The 11,751-nt window shown below is 41.0% G+C and overlaps 1 protein-coding gene across 1 annotated transcript; it reads right to left on the bottom strand.

Annotated features, from left to right (window-relative positions):
- Nucleotides 1-106: 106 nt before the first annotated feature.
- Nucleotides 107-11,422, bottom strand: LOC132021270 (uncharacterized). Its single transcript, XM_059405407.1, is given in 7 exon segments — nucleotides 107-1,910; nucleotides 1,913-2,395; nucleotides 2,398-2,672; nucleotides 3,189-3,284; nucleotides 3,497-3,551; nucleotides 4,174-4,252; nucleotides 11,279-11,422. Coding segments are annotated over 7 exon segments (2,904 nt in total). The 3' UTR covers nucleotides 107-138.
- Between the last annotated feature and the right edge of the window lie 329 nt (nucleotides 11,423-11,751).

Here is an 11,751-nt window from a genome sequence, read left to right as displayed (position 1 = left end):
CACAGTTGGGATCAGCTGTCCATATTTCACCATCTGTGGGACTGAACCCGGAATCATGTCTACAGATGTTACATTGTGCAATCCTGGGGGTAACGTCATAGAATCCACAGTCTTAAGTTGTGGCATTGGCTTCACCCCCTAATATTCTGCACCTGGAAGTAGAGATGTGGTGGTCATTACTGCAGATTCTGTGACTTGATGCAGTGGCTTTTGGCTCATTTCCTTAGATGCTGTTCTTTGACCCAGTGATCTTGGTACTGTCCCTAAATGTTCCATTATTTGATGATGTGACTGTTTTGACTCAGTCACATTTCTGATTATGGGGTCAGAAGCCGACCCCATAGTTTCCACCATTTGATGGCTTTGCCTTGGACTCATCTCTGAAGATTCTAAGATCTGATGCCATGGGGCCAAACTTGGAGATTCCATGACTTGATGAGGTAGCCCTGGGGTTAATGCTGTAGTCTTTGTGCCTTGAACATATGGTTGTGGAGTCAACTCCACAGAGTCTCGCACTTGAATCCATGACCCAGGAGTCAACTCCAGAGGTTTCCTGACTTGAGCTACTGGCCTTGAGGTCAAATCCTGAGTTTCTGCAACTTGTGATTGTGGTGTTATGATCATTCCCATGGATGACCCCAGTGCTACTGGAGTTACCTTTAAAGAATGTATGAATTGATGTGATGGCATTGGAATCGTCCCTACTGATTCTGTGACTTTAAGTGGTGGCTTTGGAGGTAAACCCACAGATCCTCGAACTCCAGGTGGACCAATAGTAGGAGGAGAGCTAGTAGATGTCCAACCAACTGGTTGAGCTGCTCCTGGGGCAGACTGTGAATCCCCAGATTCTATAACAGGTGGTGGTGCTGGTGGAATTATTCCTACGAAATCCATAGCTTGTAATAGTGCCACTGGAGTAACTTTTGTGTAATCAGTAACTTGATGCAATGGACTGGAGATCATTTCCAGTGATTTTGTATTTTGACATATTGGCCCTGGAGGAATCTTCAATGGTCCTGTGATTTGACTTTGTGGCTTTGAGGTAATATTCACTGATTCAGTAACTTCAGGATGTGGCCCAAAAGTCATTGCCACAGTTTCCACAACTGTGTATTGTGCCTTTGGATGCATCTTTCCTGATGGTATGACTTTATGGTCCAACGATGTGGTTATTTCCCCTGATTTCATGGCTTGAGATGGTGTTCTTGGGGTTATTCCCACTGGTTTTACGATATGTGGATGTGACCCATTAACCATCCCCATAGAATCCATGACTTGAAGCAGTGCTGCAGGAGTTACCGTCACATTATCTGTGACTTGATTCAGGGGTCTGGAGGTCATCTTGGATTCCATAACTTGATGCTGAACACTTGATGTTACCTCCACTGGTTTAGTGACTTGATATGATGGTTTATAGTGCTTACACTCACTTTTTTGTTTTTGTTTTTGTTTCCATTGGTTTCCCAACTTTGGTGACTGTGGGAACAAACACACAGATTCTATCACTTCTGAATGTGATTCTGGGATCATCCCCATTGAAGCCATGACTTGAAGTAATGCTAAAGGAGTTACCTTTATGCTCTCTGTAACTTGACATGGTAGCTTTGGGATCAATTCAACGTGAGTCATGTGGGACTTATGCTGCTGAATCCTTTTTTCCAGAAGACCTATGACCTTCTGTTCTATATTAAGTTCTATAACGTGTTTTGGCTCCTTCTGCAGTCCAGTGGTGTTCTCTGGAATTACGTCAGCTCCTAAACTTTTGGGAAGCGGAGTGCCCAATGATGTAACTAAGGGTCTGGATTCAAGGATTTGCGGGCCATCCCCAAGTTGTGACTGCTTACCTGGGATAAGTGACTGTGAAATTTCTGTTTCTGTTCAATTTAATCCAGATTCCACTCCAGTATTACATGGAGCTGAAATTATAGACAGTTTGGGAATTTATTGTAGAGACTTTGTTCAGTGCTTTGATGAATGGGCATAGATACCTGGATTTGAGGTTTTTGTGGTTTGGGAAATCCTCCTTGTGCCTCAGTTAAATAATTCACCATTGCCCATGACTCCCTCACCGGCAGAGGCACTGTTTGCTCCCTCAAAGTATAAACCTCCCAAGCCATATGTCCCTCTAACTCCCACCTAGCCAAAGGAGAGAGCAGGATTGGAGCCCACCCTGAGAATCGTGGTCTTCCCTTGGTGAAAATAAAATCTGGTCCATGATCCAATGTCAAATGACTCTTGCTCTCTCCCCCACTCTTTGTTTTTTCTTGTTGGCAGAGATCTGGGGATTCAAACACAGAATTGATAAAAGAGTTTTGGGATCTTAAGGGTGAAAGAGCTGACAAATTCTGTAAAAGTTTTGATTTCCCAAACTCTGAGAGCTGAAAAGGAGGCAGGGCTGTGCCTGGTTCCTGAACATGGAAGACTGGTTTTTGGGTAAAATAGGTAAACTATGGCTCCGGATTTGCCGGGGTGTTCCTTTAGAAAAGATGGGAAGGTGGGACAGGCTGGAGTTGTTGCATCATGATCCGGAGGAGCTGCTGTCCTTAGGAGAATGTTTCGCCTTCTTACAGCCACAATGGGGTAGAACAGGCTCCTGAGCCACAAGCACAGAGGAGGTGGAGGAAGAAATCATATCCTGTGATTCAGGCAAACAGAATTCTCTAAGAGTTGATCTAGGAAATAAAGAAAAGTTTCCATTTGCTTTGGGGCAGGAAAAAGTAGGAAAAGGGAAAGGTAATGGCTGTTTCAAATGTGAAATATTTTGTCCTGAGGGAGAACAATAACAACAAAAGAGGTTGTCTTCCCCAATCTCAATTACTTATGTAAAGAATTCCTCTACGAGGAGGAGAGGAAGGTATGGGTCTCCACTCCAATCAGAAATGATCCATGGACTAAACCTTTGGACCCAGAATTTGTCCCCACTGCCCAAACTAAGTAAATAAGCAACCAACTAACAATCTCTCTTTTCCCTCTCTTTTTCCCTCCCTCTTTCCCTCTTTCCCACCTCCCTTCTTGGGTCTCTTCCTCCCTCCCTCTTAAAAGTTCTTCCACCTTTGGGGCATCTGGCTAGCTCGGTTGGTAGAGCATGCAACTCTTGATCTCGAGAATTCAATTCAAGTAGAGTTTACTTAAGACAAAAACAAAAACTTCCACCACCCAACCTCCTCCCAGAAACGACCTTCCCTGACCTTGCACATTCCAGATGTTGGAAGATCTGTTGAAGACTTCTCTCCATTGACCAGAGTACATACTCCTGGGCCCATCCCATAGGGAGACCTGAAAAGCTGGACACAAGAGTAGGTCAATGTCACTGAAGTGATATTAAAGTACTAGTAAGGAAACCAATAAGAATAGTGACTTAACTTAGAAAAGGAACAGCTATCATTGTGAGGGAAGTAAAACAGTACTAGGTACCTTTCTCTTAATTACTACAGAGTTTATCAGTAGAGTAAGCTGAAGAGAGGAGGAATAGATAGTGAAGGTCAACTCTACTCACTGTGTCCCATTAGCTTCGGAGCAGCTCATCCTAAGATTTTCTTCCCACTGGAAAGCTGGGAGCAGAGATAAAGAAGCTTTTAGCACCCTAATTGTTGATACCACCTCTACCTTGTTCCACCCCCTTGTTTTACAGATAAGAAAACAAAGGTGAAATCATGCCTAGGATCATTTAGTTAATTAGTGGTAGAGCTCAGACTTAACCCAGGGCTCAAGTTTTTATATTTTGAACTCTACTATGCTGCCTTCGCCATGGAGTAGATGAAGCTGTTGGAAAGAGCAGGAACAATCATGCGAGTAGGGAGATGGAGTAGGGGAACTAAACATAACAGATATTTTTCCCCCCCAAAGGAGTCTATCCAGTGCCTATGACAGGGGAAAAAGTTATCGGAACTTCCTGCACCAAACATTAATCTCACCGAATTTCTTTCCTGATACTTTGAGTTCTACACAAAAGGAAAATTAGGCAAGAAAGCATGGGGGAAAGGAAGCATAGGAAGAATTATCAATCCGTTTACAGCTCTCTGGAAGCTGCTGAAAAGAATCTAGCGTCTTTGGAGATGCTAGAAAGAATAAGCACATTTCTTTCATTTACATAATCTTTTTCAAATTCCCTCCCTCAACCTCTTATTAAAGTCTGGAGTCTTAAAGCAGACCCACAGTTGGTTTGTCATTAGCCTTGAGCTGAAAAATAAAGGATAGGATCTTTCTGACCTGTGAGTTTCTGGATATCTTTCAGTTTATGATGCTTTGAAGCCTAGAGAGGCACAAAGAGAAAAAAATAAAATCAGAAAATGTTCTGGGTTAGAGAATCAAGAGCACATTTCCTCTTACAGACACAAATATTGATCCAGTTGGTGTCCATAACCACAGCACAACTGGCATCCCATTCATGTATTCATAGATCATTTAATGAGTGCTTAGTAAGTTCTAGGCATTAGCTTGGGTGCTAGGACTACAAAGATAAATATGACCCCTGTATTCTGGGAATTCACATTAATGGGGAAAACAGATGTCTAAACAGCTAAGTTATAATACAGTGTGGCAAATATAGAACACATAAATCCTATGTAAATAAATATAGAACAGAAACATCTAAATATATTAATAAATAAAAATTTATCGATATATTAATAAATAAATATATAACAGAAATATAAGTGTTAGAGAATAAAAGGACAGGGATTCACTGCCTAGGAGAGATGGGAAAAGTTACTCAAGAAGTGGCCATTTGTACTGGAGTCTGAAGAATCAGCAGAAAGTTTTTAGGTGAAAAAAGAGCATTCCAAGTCAAAAGCAACATCCTCAAGAAGATTATAATGTCATGAGTGTCAGGTGCACATTTGCTAAGACAAAAGCTGAAAATAGAAGTGGAAGCCAGATTTTGCCAAATGATGGAATTTTTATTTTATCCTTTAGGTCAGAATTTCCTGATCAGTAACATAAACTCCTGAGTTTTTTGCAAGCATGTTCCAAGTCACTTTAAAGGTAGAATTATATTTGTTACCATTTCAAATAAAACAATTTTTATTTCTCCCTTTTGAATCATGACATCATTCTCAGAGAGTGTATTATAAAAGCCTACATAATATTCATTGTATTGCCAGATGTTTTAGCTAAACAATGTTGAATAAAAGTGTTAAAAGCAAAAATTCTCCCAAGAATGGTGGTTCAACATAAGAAAGTCAATCAATGTGATACACCACATCAATAACAACAACGGGGAAAAACTGGACAATTATCTCAACTGACGGAGAAAAAGGATTGCCAAAATCCAACCCCTATTCATGATTTAATTAAAAAAATAAAAACACTTAACAAACTAGGGATAGAAGGGAATTTCCTCAATTTAGTAAGGGGTATTAATGAAAAACCGATAGTTTTTCATCGATAGTTTCTCAATAGTGAAAGCCTGAGAGCTTTTCTTTTAGGGTAGTGAACAGACAAGGATGCTCAATTTCACTACTTTTCTTTAACATTGTGCTAGAAACTCCAACCAGAGCAATTAGGTAAGAAAAGTAAAAGCCATCCTTTCCTTTGGAAAGGAAAAGTTAAACAATATCTCTATTCACAGACGACATAATCTTATTTACAGAAAATCGCAAAGAATACACACGCGCGTGCGCGCACACACACACACACAAACCCAATTAGAACTAATAAATGAATTTAGCAAAGTTACAGAATGCAGTATCAACACACAAAAATCAGTTGTATTTTTTCTTTTAGTTGGCTCCATACTGGGCCCAATGGAGAGCTTGACCTCATGACCTAAGATCAAGATAAAGATCAATATCAAGACCTAAGCTGAGATCAAGAGTTGGATGCTTAGGAGTACCTAGGTGGTTCAGTCGTCAAGCGTCTGACTTCTGCTCAGGTCATGATCCCAGGGTCCTGGGATCAAGCCCCACATCTGGCTCCCTGCTCATGTGGAAGCCTGCCTCTCCCTCTCCCTCTGCTTGTGTTCCCTCTCTCTCTCTGTCAAATAAATAAATATTTTTAAAATAAATAATATAATTTTTAAAAAAATGATTGAAAATAGAAACCCTGCCTAAGTTTCCAGCCTGCCTCAAGAAAGTTGGGATTTATCAGCCTCCACAAATATATTGATATCAGCCAATTTTTCAATCCCCCCTCCACTGTGTGTGTTTGTGTGTGTGTGTCTATATGTGTGTGTGTCTATGTGGTCTTATAATAAAGAACACATCTGGTGTTTGTCCCAGACTCCTGACACAGAGATTCAAAAACTCTGTGGGAATTTCCTGAGTGATAGGAATGCCTTGGTTATGCTAATGAGGTAGAAAAGAAAAAAGTTACTTCTCCCTTTACTTTAGGAGGCTGAATTAACCTTGATTCTACAATCTGATCACGACATTACTAGAAAGGAAAACTCACAGGCCAGGCTCTTTCATGGAAACAGATGCAAAATTCCTAAACTTAATATCGGCAAATTTGATCCAACAATATATAAAAAGGATCATGAACAGTGTCACAAACATATTTGTTTCAGGAATCACAGTTGGTTTAATACTTTAAAAATTCATTGTAATTCAGCACTTTAATAGAATAAACAAGAAAAATCGTATGAACAGCTAAGTAGAGGCAGAAAAAGTGCTTGATAAAATTCAACACCCATTCATGCTAAAATTCTTAGCAACCAGAAGTAAAAGGGAGCTTTCTTCATCTGCTAAATAGCATTTACAAAAACCACACAGCAAACATTACTCATAAATGGTGAATTAAAGAAAACCTTCGTCTACATAAAGATAAAAATCCCCACTATCTACTGAACACAGTACTGGGAATCCTACTCCATGCAATAAAGCAAGGAAAAGAAATAGAAGTCATAGGATTAGAAAGGAAGAAATAAAGTTATCATATGCAGACAATGGGACTGTGTAGGGAATCACAATATGCTTTTGGAAAAGCATCTACCAATCCATTTTCAGGATTGATAAGCAAATTTATCGAGATTTTTAGATAAAAGGTCAATATAGAAACCCCCCCCCCTTTTTTTTTGGTAAGTTCATTTTTTTTTGGGGTTTTTTTTTTTTTTTTTTTTTAAAGATTTTATTTATGGGCGCCTGGGTGGCTCAGTGGGTTAAGCCTCTCTGCCTTTGGCTCAAGTCATGATTTCAGGATCCTGGAATCGAGGCCCGCATTGGGCTCTCTGCTCTATGGGGAGCCTGCTTCTCCTCTTTCTCTCCCTCTGCCTGCCTCTCTGCCTACTTGTGATCTCTGTCTGTCAAATAAATGAATTTTAAAAAATCTTTAAAGATTTTATTTATTTATTTGAGATAGAGACAGTGAGAGAGAGCAAGAGAGGGGGAAGATCAGAGGGAGAAGCAGACTCCCTGTGGAGCTGGGAGCCTGATGCGGGACTCGATCCGTGAACTCCAGGATCATGACCTGAGCCAAACGCAGTTGCTTAACCAACTGAGCCACGCAGGCACCCTATTTTGAAGGACTGACATAATTTAGAAAATGACTTTTTTAAAAAGATTTTATTTTTAAATAATCTCTACACCCAGTGTGGGGCTCAAACTTACAATCCCAAGATCAAGAGTCACATGCTCTACTGGCTGAGCCAGGCAGGTGCCCTTAGAAAATGGCATTTAAAAGACCAGATGGAGGGAGCACTTACTAAATGCCAGGCAGGATACTAGGCGTAGGGAATACAAAGATGAATATAGTCCTTGTAGGAAAACAGTGATAATATTTATAATGAACTCTTGTATTTGAGGTCCGATCAGGGAAAAAACCAGACTCAGTCCCTTCTCTCTTGCTGCTTTACTTTTCACATCCAAACTTTTGTCACAATAGCCCCCTGAGGGCAAAGACTTTCGTCCCTTCCATTTACCGCTGTATCCATAGAGCCTAAAGGAGTGCCTTGTACAGGGTGGTGGTTGCGGCTGGTCAACATCCATCCGAGGACCGAATCCGCGCCTCTCCTACCATCCGGCTTGAATTCCCTTTCCCTCCTTCCCACTACCTCCTTAACAGTCTCCAAGTGGCTTAGCTACCCTGACAACTGCCACAGACTCGTACTGGCGTGATTTTAAAGTTTCACTTTCAAACTGTGGTCCTGGGTCAGTAAGGTAACAGTATATAAAATCGATACACAGAAATTCATTGCATTTCTATACACTAATAATGAAGCCATAGAAAGAGAAATTAAGAAAACAATTCCATTTACAACTTCGTCAAAAATAATAAAAGACCTAGAAATAAACTTAACCTAAGAGTAAACAAGGAGGTAGAAGACCTGTACTCAGAAAACTAGAAAAGACTGATGAAAAAAACTGAAGATGGCACAAATGGAAAGAGAGTCCTTGCTCCTGGCTTGGAACAACAAATACTGTTAAAATACCCATGTTACCCAAAGCAATCTACAGATTAATGTGATCCCCTCCAAAAAAATCATCGGCATTTTTCACAGAAGTAGAACAATCATAATATTTGTACAGAACCACAAAAGACCCCAAACTGCTGAAACAATCTTGGGGGAGGAAAACAACACATCTGGAGGTGTCACAATCCCAGATTTCAAGGTATACTACTACAAAGCTATAACAATCAAAATAGTATGGTACTGGCACAAAAACAGACACACAGATCAATGGAACAGAATAGAAAACTCAGAAATAAACCCACGATGATATGGTCAATTGATCTTTGACAAAGGAGGAAAGAATATGTGATGGGAAAAAGTCTCTTCAACAAATGGTGTTGAGAAAACTGAATAGCTACATGCAAAAGGAGGAGATTGGACCATTTTCTTACAACATACACAAAAATAAACTCAAAATGGGTAAAGGACCTCTATGTGAGACCTGAAACCATAAAAATCCTGGAAGAGAGCGCAGGGAGTAAGATCTCTGACGTTGGCCACAGCAACATTTTTCTAGATATGTCTCCTGAGGTAAGGGAAAGCAAAGCAGAAATAAACTGTTAGGACTACACCAAAACAAAAAGCTTCTGCACAGCACAGGAAGCAACCAACAAAACTAAATAGCAACTTACTGAATGGGAGAAGATATTTGCAAATGACATATCCGATAAAGAGTTAGTATCCAAAATATAGAGAGAAATTACACAATTCAACACCCCCAAAACCAAATAATCCAATTAGAAATGGGCAGAAGAGAGGTGCCTGGGTGGCTCAGTCAGCTAAGTGTCCAACTCTTTATTTCAGCTCAGGTCGTGATCTCAGAGTCATGAGATCAAACCCCACATTGGGTTCCACACTCAGGGCTGAGTCTACTTGAGATTCTCTCCTTCTCCTTCTGCCCCTCCCCCACACCCGTGTTCTCTCTCTCTCTAAAATAAATATTTAAAAAATTTTAAAATATAATTATATTATCCAGTAATTGTATTATTAGGTATTTACCCAGAAACTTTGAAAACACTAATTCAAAAGGATATATGTACCACTATGTATATAGCAGCATTATTTTTTTAAAAGATTTTATTTATTTATTTGAGAGAGAGCATGCATGAGTGAGGCAGAGGGACAGAGGGAGAGAGAGAATCAGGCTCCCCCTGAGCAGGGAGCCTGCCGTGTGGCTTGATCCAGGACCCCGGATTCATAACCGAGCTGAAGGCGGACACTTAACCAACTAAGCCACCCAGGTGTCCCCAGAGTAGCATTATTTACAATAGCCAAATTATGGAAGCACTCCATTGATAGATGAATAAATAAAGGATATGTGGTATATATATATATATATATATATATATATATATATACACACATGTATAAATGTACATGTATACATACATACATACACACATACACACACAATGGAATATTATTCAGTCATAAAAATGAACGAAATCTTGAAAAAAATGAATAAAACCTTGTCATTTGCAACAACGTGCATGGATCTAGAGAGTATAACGCAAGGTGAAATAAGCTGGTCAGAGGAAGACAAATTCCTCGTGATTTCACTCACATGTGGAATTTAAGAAACAAAACAAATGAACAAAGGAAAAATAGAGAAACCAAAAGACAGACTCTTAACTACAGAGAACAAACATGGTTACGAGAGGTTGGGGTGGGGGATGGGTGCACGGGATTAAGAGTACACTTATCTGGATAAGCACTGAGTGATGTATGGAATTGTTGACTTACTATACTGTACACCTGCAACTAATATAACACTGTATGTTAACTATACTGCAATTAACATTTTAAAATAATAAAATAAGATAAAAATTTCCTTTCTTAAAAAAACAATGTGACGGGGCACCTGTGTGGCTCAGTGGGTTAAGCCTCTGCTTTCAGCTCAGGTCATGACCCCAAGGTCTGGGATGGAGCCCCGTATCAGGCTCTCTGCTCAGCAGGGAGCATGCTTCCTCCTCTATCTCTCCCTGCCTCTTTGCCTGCTTGTGATCTCTGTCAAATAAATAAATAAAATTAAAAAAAAAAAAAAAGAACTTGGACATCTTTTTTTTTTAAGATGTACTTATTAAAAAAAAAAGATTTACTTATTTATTTGAGAGAGAGAGTGTGGAGCAGGGGGACAGGAGGGAGAAAGGAGGAAGGGACAGAGCCAGACTCCCTGCTGAGCGCAAGGCAGGTCACCAGGCTTGATCTCACAATCCTGAGATTATGACCTGAGCCTAAATCAAGAGTCACAGACCAACTGAGCCACCCAGGAGCCCCCTGACATCTTCCCATTGCATATAGAATGAATGAATATACATTCCAACCACATAGGTGTCCTCTCTTCAAACATATCCAGCACTATTCAATTTCCCCTGCTTTCCCCCAATCCATTCCTTCCAACTGGAAAGTTGTCCCTACTGTCTTCCATCCACCCTATCCATGTCCAAAGCCCTTCCCTTCTTCTGAAGCACAATTCAATCCTGAGCTCCCCCAGAGGCATTTTCTAGATCCCCCTGCTTCAAAAGACTGCCTCCAACCTCTTCAGCAATATTTATACATCTACTAACTCTTATCATTTTCTCTTTCATTATGTATATATCCATCTGTCTCCCCAGGTTCGCCTAGAGTTCCTAGAGGGTGGGGTTGGGGTTTTATTTCTCCTCAATGTCTAGTGCGCCACCATACATAATAGGAGCTCAAGGTTTGCTGAAATAAACCGAAAGGAACAGGACTGAGCATGATTGACACTTCTAGGAAGACATCCGTAGGCACTGTCTCAACTCCCCTCTTCCCCCACCCAGTTCCTCCCCTGGCCCAAGAGGTAGGCGTTTCCAGTGCTTCAGAGGCAGGGACGGGGAGCAGTGGATTTCCAGGGAAGGTTGCATCACATACCTCTGAGGCTCTCTTGGCTGCCACCTGTTCCCTGCTCTGTCTCCCAGAGAAGAGCAGCCAAAGCCCCCAAACGAGGAAACCACATAGTAGTAGAAGGCTGACACATGATGGAGGAGGTATAGCCAGCCCCCAGATGGGTGCCATTTCTCAACACCCTGCCCCTCTCAGCCAAACACTATTATCCCTCAAGGTTTTGACTCCATATGACATCACAATGGTCATTGCAAGGTCAACCTGACAGGGCCCAGCCAATGTGCGAGCTGCTTGGGTCTCTTCTCTGAGATGTGTCCATCAGAGGCCCCTTCCTGCAGCTGCCCATGGGCTCTGCCTTGGCAGCCAATGCTCAGGGAAGACCTCCTTTAGCATTCTACTAGGATTGGGTTGGCCAAGTTGGCATAGAGAGTATGGAGGCAAGATTTCAAAGGAGCAGCCCCTCCAAAGGGCTTATCTTGTCCTATAAGCGTCTTCTCTGG

This window comes from Mustela nigripes, chromosome 7 (genome assembly GCF_022355385.1).
Source record: "Mustela nigripes isolate SB6536 chromosome 7, MUSNIG.SB6536, whole genome shotgun sequence".
Lineage (NCBI taxonomy): Eukaryota > Metazoa > Chordata > Mammalia > Carnivora > Mustelidae > Mustela > Mustela nigripes.
The sequence above is the reverse complement of the archived record's forward strand: the minus strand, read 5'-3'. Positions and strand labels throughout refer to the sequence as shown.